At 40.2% G+C, this 16,173-nt stretch overlaps 1 protein-coding gene across 1 annotated transcript in view; it reads right to left on the bottom strand.

Moving 5' to 3' along the window:
• The window catches only part of LOC115155607 (zinc finger MIZ domain-containing protein 1), a 387,284-nt gene that overhangs the window by 41,845 nt on the left and 329,266 nt on the right, over nucleotides 1–16,173 (bottom strand). The window contains exon 7 of the mRNA XM_029702387.1: nucleotides 14,224–14,338. Coding sequence (XP_029558247.1) covers nucleotides 14,224–14,338 — 115 coding nt within the window. The remainder of the gene's footprint in view (nucleotides 1–14,223; nucleotides 14,339–16,173) is intronic.

Here is a 16,173-nt window from a genome sequence, read left to right as displayed (position 1 = left end):
CTATTACTAATCTAGATTTAGACACTACTACTACTATTACTGCTGTAGTCACTACTACTACTATTACTACTGTAGTCACTACTATTACTAATCTACATTTAGACACTACTACTACTATTACTACTGTAGTCACTACTACTATTACTACTGTAGTCACTACTACTACTATTAATACTGTAGTCACTACTACTACTATTACTACCGTTGTCACTACTACTACTACTACTGGAGTCACTACTACTACTATTACTACTGTAGTCACTATTACTAATCTAGATTTAGACACTACTACTACTATTACTGCTGTAGTCACTACTACTACTATTACTACTGTAGTCACTACTATTACTAATCTACATTTAGACACTACTACTACTATTACTACTGTAGTCACTACTACTATTACTACTGTAGTCACTACTACTACTATTAATACTGTAGTCACTACTACTACTATTACTACTGTTGTCACTACTACTACTACTACTGGAGTCACTACTACTACTATTACTACTGTAGTCACAATTACTATTACTACTGTAGTCACTATTACTACTATTACTAATGTAGTCACTACTACTACTATTACTACTGTAGTCACTATTACTAATCTAGACACTACTACTACTATTACTACTGTAGTCACTACTACTACTATTACTACTGTAGGCACTACTACTATCACTACTGTAGTCACTATTACTAATCTAGATTTAGACACTACTACTACTATTACTTCTGTAGTCACAATTACTATTACTACTGTAGTCACTATTACTACTATTACTAATGTAGTCACTACTACTACTATTACTACTGTAGTCACTATTACTAATCTAGATTTAGACACTACTACTACTATTACTACTGTAGTCACAATTACTATTACTACTGTAGTCACTATTACTACTATTACTAATGTAGTCACTACTACTACTATTACTACTATAGTCACTATTACTAATCTAGACACTACTACTACTATTACTTCTGTAGTCACTACTACTACTATTACTACTGTAGTCACTACTACTATTACTACTATTACTACTGTAGTCACTATTACTAATCTAGATTTAGACACTACTACTACTATTACTACTGTAGTCACAATTACTATTACTACTGTAGTCACTATTACTAATCTAGATTTAGACACTACTACTACTATTACTACTGTAGTCACAATTACTATTACTACTGTAGTCACTATTACTACTATTACTAATGTAGTCACTACTACTACTATTACTACTATAGTCACTATTACTAATCTAGACACTACTACTACTATTACTTCTGTAGTCACTACTACTACTATTACTACTGTAGTCACTACTACTATTACTACTATTACTACTGTAGTCACTATTACTAATCTAGATTTAGACACTACTACTACTATTACTACTGTAGTCACTACTACTACTATTACTACTGTAGTCACTACTATTCCAAATCTAGATTTAGACACTACTACTGCTATTACTACTGTAGTCACTACTACTACTACTACTATTACTACTGTACTCACAACTACTATTACTACTGTAGTCAATACTACTATTACTACTGTAGTCACTATTACTAATCTAGATTTAGACACTACTACTACTATTACTGCTGTAGTCACTACTACTACTATTACTACTGTAGTCACTACTATTACTAATCTACATTTAGACACTACTACTACTATTACTACTGTAGTCACTACTACTATTACTACTATTACTACTGTAGTCACTATTACTAATCTAGATTTAGACACTACTACTACTATTACTACTGTAGTCACTACTACTACTATTACTACTGTCGTGTCTTTGGCTATGCCGGATTAAGTGATATGACATGCTAACTTATAAAATTATTTCTCTGTAATTAATATTACCTGATTAAGCTAATCATGTAAATGTAATTAACTAGAAAGTCGGGGCACCACAGAAGAACGTTTATAGAGCTGTTATCTTCTGAATAAACTCTTAAAATACTTAGTAATATTTTACATCGATAGCAGTCAATCTTATCTTATTTTCAATCTCATCATGAAAGTTATAAATTCTTGGTTATCTTCACGAACCCTGGCTAACAAGTTGAATCAGCAATACAAAATTGGGTTTAATTATTTATTTACTAAATACCTAACTAATCACACAGAATTACAAATACACAGAATTCATATGATGTCATACAGAAAACGTCCTGGTGGACTGAGCCTGTATCATGGCTGGTTACACAAAGGAAAAGGGGGTTGGGCTTGAATGAAAGAGCGGGAAGATTTAGGAACACAGAAACAGCAGCTATGCTATCGTAAATACATTATCTTATGCATTCTAAATTACCGCCCATTTGGAAAAGGAAAATGCAATAAATATTTACTCTGAGCTGCTCTTCGGTAGATTGGTCGTAGATGCTGGCCGTGGTTGGCCAACAGATCTTCCTGTTGTGTAGTGGAAGAATGTCAATGGTGGTGGTATCTTCGTCTGGTTGTTAGACTGGATCCGTCGTCCGTCCTTTCCTAGCCCACGTTAGCAGCGGCTAACTCAACGGCTAGGAAGTATCACTTCTGTAGTGAATAAGCTCAAAGTTCATACCAGTTCATACCATAGCTCACGCCGAGGTTGGCTTAGTTCTGTTCTTGATATGATTTAGTTAACATGTCTGTCCTTATAACGTCGAGGCTGCAGACCTCTCGTACTGGAACCCGGAATGTCTTTTCGTCAAAGACTTATATAGTGGAGAGGGGAAAGGAGGGGTTTCATCGTTTATAACCCCATGTCTCTTCACAGGGTTGGCCACTGATCGGCAGGGCACTTTCCCTATGAAAACCCAATTCTCTCATTTGGAAGCTAAATTACATTTAATCTCCTAACAAACAATTTCAATATCAAACATTTCAATTGCATAACAATTCCATGTGACTCTGATAACTAGAGGGTGTATACTTTCTCCGGTACAGTTTATGTTGTCCTGCCATCAATCATAATGTCTCAGATAACAATGAACTGACATACATACTCATTACGTTATCAAGCATATTTCCAACTGGTTTTATTAGCAAAAGATGGTTCCTTTCCCCATTTGTTTGATGTTCCCAGACTCTCTATATTTAACACAGGCTATTCCAGTCCTTCAGTAGGGTCAGAGAGAGAGGGGAAGGGAGAAGGTATTTATGGGGGGTCATAAACCTTACCCACAGGCCAACGTCATGACAGTCCCCCCATGTTGGGTTCAATCTTGCGATTAACCTGCATGTTGTAAACCAACATAAAAATGAACGTGGGTTGTCCTGGTTGTGGATCATCGTTGTGGTCCCCATCTGGCGGTCGACCCGGGTAGGGTGTCTGCAAATGAAGAAGAAGTCCGCTCCAAGGCTGTGCAGCGGATGTCCAGTTGGTGGTTGCTATTGCAGTCCCCCCTCTGGTGGTCGACCCGGGTAGGGTCTCTGCAAATGAAGATGTCCGTTCCATGACTCGGCAGCGGATGTCCGGATTGGGATCGCCGTTCCGGACCCGTCGTCTGGTCGTCCAGACTGGAATATCTGGGCAGTAACTTAGGCAGAGGTTAACAATGCACACACACTCATGAAATATATAATTACATTTCCTCCCAAATGAGCGGCGTTGTGGCACTAACTGATGGTTGTATGGGGGAGTTGTTTATGGCTCTATCACTTTCTATGTGCCAAAGAAAATGAAACAAAATTAATGAAAGCATAAACAAAACAAAATAGTTATGCCACCTTAATCATCTAATTGGACTGTATTCTATCTACGTCCATGGTCTTGGCAAAATGACCCTATCATGGCATTGTCTAATGTCATATCTAGGGCTTTCCTAATTTGCGGGGTGGCGCTTAGGGTACTATCCTAAGTTGACAGCTATATGATAAGTCTACAGCTGTGAGGCACTAGTTTGGGCAGTCTACAGGATGACCTATGGACTTCTGGTTAGAAAACTGGTGAGTGCTGTAGAGTCAAAGGCCTAGAAGTAAATGTTCAACTTTACTAAGGCTGGTATTTTGCTTGGACCCTTAAGTGATCCTAGCATAAATCCTAATTGGATGTTCCGTTGTGCATGTGCGTTTATGCTTACACAATCGCGCATGTCAAGGGAAGAAAACCAAGTATCCTGGCAGATTACAACTTGTTCAGAATGAGTCTGACGTAGTCAGGTAATTTTCAGGTCAATGCCTGGAGGTCAGTCAGAATTGGTGTCAAGGGAGTCTGTAGTAGTTTTCTACAAGTCACGGTGTCTTCCACTATTGTAGTGGCGGTAGGTATGAAGTCTATTTCATAGCTATGTTATCCACGGAGAAGCTAACCTCACGATGGAAGTACTCTTTAAGTATTGGACCAGTCATACGTGGTGTGATCATGGTTCATGACTTCTAATAACTTTTCTCCTGAACGGAGGGTTCTATTTATTAGTGGCATGTGTTAACCATTGGAAGAGTGCACTGGAGATTCCCTTCCCTGTGTTGCACTCTGAGTGACTCCTATGTCGCTATTATCAATAGCAATTTAACTTGTGAGGTTACTAATCCTCTTACTTAGTGTTGCTGGACTGACTGTGGTATTGGTACTGGTATTCAAGGGGTCCAGTTGTCCTACCGATTTATTCTGAAATATTATCTACCGGAACACATGATTGGAGCATATTACTAGTTGTATTGTAGTTGAACCTACACATGGCAAGGAATGATTATTGTTGCCATTTGTTTTGGAGGTGGACAAGTCCACTGGACTTCCTTTACGACCAGTGTGGTACACCTCAGTACTATCTTAGATGTGTTCTAAGATAATCCCCGTCTAGGGGCCTGTCTGCTCCTCACTGTTCTCATAGGGGAGTTTACAACTAGATTTGATTTATGCTCTGGCGGCCTCGTACGGTGTTGTCCGTAGTCTCGACCCCCCCACCGGCCTCGATGAGGCTCATCATGGGTCTGGGCTACTATTCCCCCCCTTTGTGTCTCGGGACCCCCCCCACCAGCGGGTGGTGTTGGTGTCCGAGGCGCAAACGAGAAGGTCGGACCCTATGTACGAGTTGTCAGTGGCCGCGTTATTATGAGAATGGCTGTAACCTTTCAACCAAATCTCCTGGTGTTTGTGCTTCAACACCCTCAGTGGCTGTCGAGGTCTGTCAGTCACCACCGCGTCCGCGTGTGGCAACCTCTTCAGTACCTGCAAACTGAGACGAGGATATCGGTCTGTGATATCGCAAAGTGTTTCACCAATGGGAGTCATCGGGTCAGTTGCTGGACTGACGCCATTAGTGTCATTGTAAGGGGTGACAGTCCCCAACAAAGCAGAAGGTGTATCATCGGAAGCAGAGTGTACTCTGCACATCAATGTTTTTCTTGCTGAGACGGCCGCAGTGCTTGCGGAAGTGTCCGAAGGGCCAGAGAAGTTCATCTCAACTACCGTATTGCACGACTGCAAGAAGGAGGGAAGTTGCTCATTCACAGAGACAGCTGGCTCGAAATCATGAAAAGAATGGTCAATCAGATTGGCTGATGGAATGTGTCGAGATATCGTAATATCTCCTGGGATCGGATTCTGCACCAAGAGGTTTCTACACGTCTTTTTCCCAAGGGGTGCTTTTGACAGGTACCCCTCGTGAAGGACTGCGTTGCAGCTAGCGTTAGGGGAAGACAGTGTGGTCAGTGGAGAAGGCACTGTGGCCTGTGACCATACCTGGTTGGTTTTCCAATCCATCAATGGGAGTAACCGATCCATCAAGTCTGCTCCAAGTAGCAGGGTTACAGTTTCGAGGCTGGTAACATACACAGGATGAACGAGCGATACGTCCTGGAAGTGTAGTTTCAGCATGACTCTCAATGTGAGAGGCGAGGTAGTCTGAGTGACCCCTCGAAGTGTAGTGTCGCATCGTTCCACTTTTAACCAACGTTTAGTTGGCTTCAAAGCCCTTTTGAGATCATCAAACAATGTTTGAGAGATGAGTGATATTGTCGCACCCGAATCAATTAGCGCCTGACAAGCTAAGCAGTCCTCCAGGACTGTTTCCAGGTATGGCCGTTTAGATTCGTGGTTAGTGGACATATTCCCCACAAAGTGGAGTGGTCGTTCGCAACGACGTGATGTGCCATGTCTGTTCAAGATGGAAGCAGATTGACTTTTCCGATTTTGAGTGGGCTTGGCTTTAACTAAGCGTTTGACCTTTACCTTCGCAACTTTTGTATCGGAGTCTATAGACCGAGCCCGGGGGCTTGTTTCTTGATCAAGCGGGCCCTGGATAGGGTCTTGAATGAGAGCGGGAGAAATTTGAACTTTAACGTCCTTGCTATGGGTGTTAATTCCTGCGGACCTGGTGTCCGGTAATTCCCCGTCTAGTCCTTGTGACTTATCTTTTACCCTTTTCTCAAATTGTTCTCGCTTTAGTTCTTCCCGTAGTGGGACTTCTGGAGAACATTGGTCTACGTTTTGATCGTCCTTCAACCCTTTGTTACCCTTGTGTTCTGACACTTTGTGTGGGTTGGGTACAGGAACGTAGCGAACAGGTCGATTGTAGCGGTAGTCGTTTTGAAGGCGACGTACTTTACAGTTATTTCGACCTCGGCGGTTATTGGAATCATGGTTTCGTGGTAGAAACTGTTGTTGTGCGTCAGCTCTCGACGCTCCAATACCTGATAATGCACCCTCTAACTGGAGTGAGTGCTCCTGGTCAAACTTCAAAACCGAGTGGTCAGGGCTCTTAGCGTTGCGAGCTTTTGATGCCTCAAAAGCTGTGCTTGCAAGCTCTCTGAGTTGTAAGATAGGCAAGCCAACGTGGGCTGCAGGGCCCAAGTAGGTAATGAAGGTGGGATACATGTTCGACAGAAACATTTGTTTGAATGGTAACAGCTCTTCCATTCCTGTTTCTGTGAGTAGGCCAAAGTAAGCTGAACGAAGCCTATGATAGAAAGCTTGTGGGTGTTCGTTTCGAGCTTGTTTGACCGTGTTAGCCAGTGAGCTATCGTGTTTGCGAGTCGCAGAACCACTGAATTCTAATTTCAAAGCTGTGGCAAGTTTAGCGTAGTCATTTAGCACGTGTTGCTGTTGTAGGCGAATGAACCTCGTCACGTGTCTATTCGACGTTCGCTTCAACAGGTAAACCCTGTCAGAACCCGTAGCGTTCGGGTAGCCACCCAACGCGTCCTCTATGTCAGCTAGGAACGTCTCAGTATCGTTTGGCTGACCTGGAACGGGGTCAAAGGTGGGGAAATTCTTGACGAGTTTGTCAAGGTATTCCGCGCCAAGCGGGCGGAGAGGGTTGGCTTCATCCTGTGGAGAAATTGGGGCCGAAAGGCCAAGAGGAGAAGCCAAGCTTGGGCTTTGTTGGCCAAGAGGCTCCATATTACTCAGTGCCGAATGGCCAAGAGGAGAAGACTGAGGGACACATGATGGATGCAATGTCTGAAACCTATCGTCTTCACTCCTTTGAGTACCGGACTCCGGTTGCTTGGATGGGTAGTCATGCTGTAGAGCGTGCCCATTCTGGACTTCCTCCAGCTGGTACCTAAGGGTGGTCTTATGCTGCATTGCAGAGTCCACTTGAGCGCTTAGAGTACCAATTTTGGACACGTGAGTGTCACACCTGCTCCTTTCGGTCTCAAACTTATCTGTCATGGTTTGCAGATAGAGGTCTCGAGTACGGAGCGAGAGATTCAGTGATGAGATTTCCCCTGCTTGCTTAGAAATCAATATTTCCAACCTCATCACCTGAGTTCTCTCATCATTCATTTGGTCAGCGACTTCAATAAGTTCTGCTGATTTATCATCCAACTTAGTCATTGTGTTCATTAACTTGTCGTCTTTGGTCTGCAGCGCTTTGAGGAGCACCGTGTTATTTTGAGTAACATTCAACAAAACAGCATGCATGTTGTCAAGTTGAGCGCTCCTGTTTGTAGATAACTCTTCAGATTTATCTAGTTTGGCGTGGACATCATCGTATTTATTTTTAGCTAAATCGAGTTGTTCCTGTAGCATATGATTTTGTTGAAGAGCTTGTGCTCGTTCATCGTCATAAGTATTTGCAATTACTTTTAATTGTTCCGATTTCAAACGCAGTTCCTCGACTAGCAGAATGTTTCCATTTCCTGCTTTTGTCAATAGTTGCTCAGTTCTCTCCACCTGTGCCCTCATGTTAGCCATGTCTTGCACGTGCTTCAGCTGTGCACTGTGGTATTGGATCGATGCCAACCTTTGATGGCGATACATAAGTGCTAAAGTGGAGAGAACCGTCACAAAGCCTGTGTTTGATGGTTGATTTTGGACAGCGTTCGCAATTTCGGCTGATTTTTCACTAATGGCATAATTAGGGTTGGTATCGCTGCTGAGGTCAGAGATCAATCCTATTATGGGTGGAGGTTCACTAATTAGTGGAGTAGTGGTGACCACCTCCTTTGGTAGCTTGCACATTATTAGAAAAATTTAGAGGAAGAATGTAACTATTTTTTTTTTCAATGTTTGGGTTTGGAATTCATTGGAAGCTGCAAAGACAAGTTTAATCTATTTATAGATGTTGACGAACCATCAGTACTGTACCAGTAATGTGGAAGTTGGATGTGAATGAATTTGCAAAAGCAAATTGAATGAATTAATCAATGCCAATGATTAATCCTACCTGGGTAGGCTATCTGGGTATTAAACTTGAGTTAACCTGAGATTGCTTCATCCAGGTTAATCTGGGAAGTTTAAAAGTGTATCATTTGATTGCAAGAACATTAAGGTATGTTCAACAATTTAACTTATTAAATTGAATGAGATGATAATCCGTGCCATCTCCAGTGATTGGATATCATAAGTGTAAACAGTAGATTAAATGTTGGGAACACTTCCCACTATGGTACACTTCTTCCTTGGGCCGAAGCCACATGGGATTCCCGCTGGGGCGGGACTTCTGTCAGTACTGGATTACTGAATGGGTTTTGCAAAAACCAAATTTTACTGATTGATCAATTTTAATGATAAATCAAACCTGTATAGGCTATTTGGGATTTAAACTTTAATTAACCTGAGAGGTTTATTCATCTAGGTTAATGTGGGAAAAAAAAGATTACAATGTCTCATTTAGAAAACTCATCAATTTGGATAATTTTTTTTTTTAAAAGATCCACTTGAGAATGTAAATCTGGCAATTTCACTTATTAGTTCAACTGAATAAGACATCGATATCCGTCTGGATATCATGAGTAACGACTTGAGTGTCACCTGACTAATTATTTGAAGGAAAGTACTGGTGACTCTCATAGGGGAGTCTGCTGGCACACGTTGAAATCAACGGAAGTACCCAGGGCAGGACTTTCGTTCCGCAAGTCGGATGAATTACAATGTGGCACAAACAAAATGGCTGTTTTCCCTTTTGTTAGTTTAGCATCTCGAGCAAGCTAATGCTACATGATGCCTGAGAAATGCTCACATAGGATTCCCTTGGCAAGGGAAAGGTTTTACTTATAACGTATTATGTTCAAAACCTTTTCGGCGATATTTGACGATGTTTTAACCGGAACTCGCGGTAAACAACAAAATGCACCGTGGTCTCCTCGCATCGAAACGCGAGAGACAGACAAAGAGATACTTATAAACTGGTCAAGCTAATCTCTCCTAAATTTCAATCGGCTGGGTCTTTGTCCTCGCTCGAGAAATTAATAATGACCTAGCCAACACGCGTCTGAAACGCGCGAGGCAGAAATAGCCCAGCGTTTGGCCAAACGCGCTATTTATCAGATAGCTTTATCAGCCCTCATACAGAACTGTATAGGGTATGCTACCCACTGACTACCTCAGAGCACAACACTGAGGCGATTCTCCAGAGCACACAGGCACCAATAATTCCGATCTACAATTCCCATAATGTATATAATCAACTTGGTATATTATGTAATCTGTTTTTCAATTTTATATAGGCTGAATCAAAATGAAAGCTTCATCCTATTTTAGATTCCTCGCACGGGGGCTCCATTATGTCGTGTCTTTGGCTATGCCGGATTAAGTGATATGACATGCTAACTTATAAAATTATTTCTCTGTAATTAATATTACCTGATTAAGCTAATCATGTAAATGTAATTAACTAGAAAGTCGGGGCACCACAGAAGAACGTTTATAGAGCTGTTATCTTCTGAATAAACTCTTAAAATACTTAGTAATATTTTACATCGATAGCAGTCAATCTTATCTTATTTTCAATCTCATCATGAAAGTTATAAATTCTTGGTTATCTTCACGAACCCTGGCTAACAAGTTGAATCAGCAATACAAAATTGGGTTTAATTATTTATTTACTAAATACCTAACTAATCACACAGAATTACAAATACACAGAATTCATATGATGTCATACAGAAAACGTCCTGGTGGACTGAGCCTGTATCATGGCTGGTTACACAAAGGAAAAGGGGGTTGGGCTTGAATGAAAGAGCGGGAAGATTTAGGAACACAGAAACAGCAGCTATGCTATCGTAAATACATTATCTTATGCATTCTAAATTACCGCCCATTTGGAAAAGGAAAATGCAATAAATATTTACTCTGAGCTGCTCTTCGGTAGATTGGTCGTAGATGCTGGCCGTGGTTGGCCAACAGATCTTCCTGTTGTGTAGTGGAAGAATGTCAATGGTGGTGGTATCTTCGTCTGGTTGTTAGACTGGATCCGTCGTCCGTCCTTTCCTAGCCCACGTTAGCAGCGGCTAACTCAACGGCTAGGAAGTATCACTTCTGTAGTGAATAAGCTCAAAGTTCATACCAGTTCATACCATAGCTCACGCCGAGGTTGGCTTAGTTCTGTTCTTGATATGATTTAGTTAACATGTCTGTCCTTATAACGTCGAGGCTGCAGACCTCTCGTACTGGAACCCGGAATGTCTTTTCGTCAAAGACTTATATAGTGGAGAGGGGAAAGGAGGGGTTTCATCGTTTATAACCCCATGTCTCTTCACAGGGTTGGCCACTGATCGGCAGGGCACTTTCCCTATGAAAACCCAATTCTCTCATTTGGAAGCTAAATTACATTTAATCTCCTAACAAACAATTTCAATATCAAACATTTCAATTGCATAACAATTCCATGTGACTCTGATAACTAGAGGGTGTATACTTTCTCCGGTACAGTTTATGTTGTCCTGCCATCAATCATAATGTCTCAGATAACAATGAACTGACATACATACTCATTACGTTATCAAGCATATTTCCAACTGGTTTTATTAGCAAAAGATGGTTCCTTTCCCCATTTGTTTGATGTTCCCAGACTCTCTATATTTAACACAGGCTATTCCAGTCCTTCAGTAGGGTCAGAGAGAGAGGGGAAGGGAGAAGGTATTTATGGGGGGGTCATAAACCTTACCCACAGGCCAACGTCATGACACTACTGTAGTCACTACTATTCCTAATCTAGATTTAGACACTACTACTGCTATTACTACTGTAGTCACTACTACTACTACTATTACTACTGTACTCACAACTACTATTACTACTGTAGTCAATACTACTATTACTACTGTAGTCACTATTACTATTACTACTGTAGTCACTACTACTACTATTAATACTGTAGTCACTACTACTATTACTACTGTAGTCACTACTACTACTATTACTACTGTAGTCACTACTACTACTATTACTACTGTAGTCACTACTATTCCTAATCTAGATTTAGACACTACTACTGCTATTACTACTGTAGTCACTACTACTACTACTATTACTACTGTACTCACAACTACTATTACTACTGTAGTCAATACTACTATTACTACTGTAGTCACTATTACTAATCTAGATTTAGACACTACTACTACTATTACTGCTGTAGTCACTACTACTACTATTACTACTGTAGTCACTACTATTACTAATCTACATTTAGACACTACTACTACTATTACTACTGTAGTCACTACTACTATTACTACTGTAGTCACTACTACTACTATTAATACTGTAGTCACTACTACTACTATTACTACTGTTGTCACTACTACTACTACTACTGGAGTCACTACTACTACTATTACTACTGTAGTCACTATTACTAATCTAGATTTAGACACTACTACTACTATTACTGCTGTAGTCACTACTACTACTATTACTACTGTAGTCACTACTATTACTAATCTACATTTAGACACTACTACTACTATTACTACTGTAGTCACTACTACTATTACTACTGTAGTCACTACTACTACTATTAATACTGTAGTCACTACTACTACTATTACTACTGTTGTCACTACTACTACTACTACTGGAGTCACTACTACTACTATTACTACTGTAGTCACAATTACTATTACTACTGTAGTCACTATTACTACTATTACTAATGTAGTCACTACTACTACTATTACTACTGTAGTCACTATTACTAATCTAGACACTACTACTACTATTACTACTGTAGTCACTACTACTACTATTACTACTGTAGGCACTACTACTATTACTACTGTAGTCACTATTACTAATCTAGATTTAGACACTACTACTACTATTACTTCTGTAGTCACAATTACTATTACTACTGTAGTCACTATTACTACTATTACTAATGTAGTCACTACTACTACTATTACTACTGTAGTCACTATTACTAATCTAGATTTAGACACTACTACTACTATTACTACTGTAGTCACAATTACTATTACTACTGTAGTCACTATTACTACTATTACTAATGTAGTCACTACTACTACTATTACTACTATAGTCACTATTACTAATCTAGACACTACTACTACTATTACTTCTGTAGTCACTACTACTACTATTACTACTGTAGTCACTACTACTATTACTACTATTACTACTGTAGTCACTATTACTAATCTAGATTTAGACACTACTACTACTATTACTACTGTAGTCACTACTACTACTATTACTACTGTAGTCACTACTATTCCTAATCTAGATTTAGACACTACTACTGCTATTACTACTGTAGTCACTACTACTACTACTATTACTACTGTACTCACAACTACTATTACTACTGTAGTCAATACTACTATTACTACTATAGTCACTATTACTAATCTAGATTTAGACACTACTACTACTATTACTGCTGTAGTCACTACTACTACTATTACTACTGTAGTCACTACTATTACTAATCTAGATTTAGACACTACTACTACTATTACTACTGTAGTCACTACTACTATTACTACTGTAGTCACTACTACTACTATTAATACTGTAGTCACTACTACTACTATTACTACTGTTGTCACTACTACTACTACTACTGGAGTCACTACTACTACTATTACTACTGTAGTCACAATTACTATTATTACTGTAGTCACTATTACTACTATTACTAATGTAGTCACTACTACTACTATTACTACTGTATTCACTATTACTAATCTAGACACTACTACTACTATTACTACTGTAGTCACTACTACTACTATTACTACTGTAGGCACTACTACTATTACTACTGTAGTCACTATTACTAATCTAGATTTAGACACTACTACTACTATTACTACTGTAGTCACAATTACTATTACTACTGTAGTCACTATTACTACTATTACTAATGTAGTCACTACTACTACTATTACTACTGTAGTCACTATTACTAATCTAGACACTACTACTACTATTACTACTGTAGTCACTACTACTACTATTACTACTGTAGGCACTACTACTATTACTACTGTAGTCACTATTACTAATCTAGATTTAGACACTACTACTACTATTACTGCTGTAGTCACTACTACTACTATTACTACTGTAGTCACTACTATTACTAATCTAGATTTAGACACTACTACTACTATTACTACTGTAGTCACTACTACTATTACTACTGTAGTCACTACTACTACTACTATTACTACTGTAGTCACTACTACTACTACTATTACTGCTGTAGTCACTACTATTACTACTGTAGTCACTACTACTATTACTACTGTAGTCACTACTACTACTAATCTAGATTTAGACAGGGATCAACACTGGTTAAAACAACGTAGAGGTATATTCCTCTATTGGAGATGTTCCAGAGCATGCTGGGTAATCTCACCTGCCTCTGCAAGGTGTTGGTGACACCCCAGAGCATGCTGGGCAATCTCACCTGACTCTACAAGGTGTTGGTGACACCCCAGAGCATGCTAGGTAATCTCACCTGACTCTGCAAGTTTTTGGCGACAACCCAGAGCATGCTGGGTAATCTCACCTGACTCTGCGAGGTGTTGGCGACACCCCAGACGGTCGTTACCACGGAGAGAGAACCCGGCGGCTGGTTGGTGTTCTGTTGCCATGGTACTGAGTCGTAGGGAAAAGACCCATCACTGCAGACACACACAGAGGGAGAGAAAGACAGATTCGTATTTATAAAAAAAACACTCTTTTTTCCCAATAGCTACATCATTAAAAGCACAAACTTTACATAATTTTAACGGACCTGGAAAGTTAGACCCAAGCCCCCTTTCTCATCCACTGTACATAGAACCCCCGATGCCCCACACCCAACAAAATCATCCAGAGAGACACAGACCGAGAGAGAGATACAGAGACAGAGAGAGAAAGAAAGAGAAAGAGAGAGAGAGCGAGAAAGAGAGAGAAAGAAAAAGAGAGAGGGAGGGAGAAAGAGAGAGAGAGAGAGAGAGAAAGAAAGAGAGAGAGAGAAAGAGAGAGAGAGAAAGAGCTGGTCCTGGGGCTGAGTTCACAAACCTGTTCTACTAACACACTGGAGCCTCAGGACCAGAACATCCAATCAATCAGAATAAAACAAATTACAACAGTCAAAACAAAACTAAATTACTTACTGGGAAACACAAGCACAAAGCAAAATACAGTGCTATCCAGCACTGAATCGACAGTACACCGTGGCTAACTATTTGACCATGGTTACTGATCAAAACCTTAGAAAAACCTTGACAAAGTACAGGCTCAGTGAGCACAGCCTTGCCATTGAGAAGGGTAGACACAGGAAAACCTGGCTGCCTGTAGAGGAAAGGCTGTACAACCACTGCACAACAGCAGAACCCGAGACAGAGCTGCATTTCCTGACAAATGTAAAAGATGTGACCCGATTCAGGAAACTAGGCATATGTCGCGGGTCACTACTTCACAGGAGGGCTGTTTGAACGTAAACTCTTTTTTTTTAAATCAAAATGCGTTTTTTTTGGCAGAAATGCCTTCTGGAACATGTGAACTTTCATGTGCCTTAATAAGAAACTTGTATGTTCTCTGTAAATACGAATAAAATTGTTAAATTACGAGCCTAGTTGGTTAAGCCACAGAAAAAGTTGGCAACCTTCCCACTAGCCATGATTGGCTAAGATAATGAGTGGGTTGGACATGCCGAGAGATGAGTTCGGATTGGTCTGCCATATAGAAGGCTTCTGTCTATTTGAGCTGGTCAGTCTGTGTTGGTAATCCTGTCGAACGCTGATTTAAAAAAAATATATTGTGTAGTGGCGCATTAAGTGTTGCTCTCCACTTTCTGGAGGATCAAGTTTTGAAATCAGTGGAATTAGAGTCTGATAGCTAAAGAGACGGAGAAAATGATGATGTATACAGGTTAGATAGTCTAGCGTTAGCTAGCTACATTTTTCAGATATTACACGTAATTTTGACAGAAAGTGGTTTTCATTTCAAGCTAAAGTGTACTGTTAGCTAGCTAGCTAACGTTAGCTGGCTGGCTCCCTAGCTGACGTTTTTATTCAATCCCAGAGCCGTTTGCTTTTCCAGTTATAGCCTAATGTTAGCTAACTAACACAGAACTTGGTTGGTTAGCTCCCAGCACTGTGGCATTGTTGGCACTGATAATTGTTGTTTAACTAGCTAATGTTCGCTGGCTGGCTAGTGTACAACACCTGTTGAATATGGCCGGTGTCAGTAAATGTCTGCAAAAAAGCGTAATGAAATTGTAGCCAGCAGAGCTGGTTAGGGTGTTTTCATGTTATCCAGAGGTAAAAAAAAAAATGTTGTGTGTCGTGCGTCAAGTGTGCGTTCTGAACACTCCGAGAGCAAAACGAGATGGGTGGGACTAAAGCTTAAGAGGGTGTGAACGATGCTGAATGGGTGTAGACAAAGAAAAGCTCTTCACTAGATACCAAAACATTCAAAGGTGTCACGACTTCCGCCGAAGTTGGTTCCCTCTCCTTGTTCGGGCGGCGTT

This window comes from Salmo trutta, chromosome 2 (genome assembly GCF_901001165.1).
Source record: "Salmo trutta chromosome 2, fSalTru1.1, whole genome shotgun sequence".
NCBI lineage: Eukaryota > Metazoa > Chordata > Actinopteri > Salmoniformes > Salmonidae > Salmo > Salmo trutta.
This window is presented reverse-complemented; position numbering and strand designations above follow the sequence as displayed.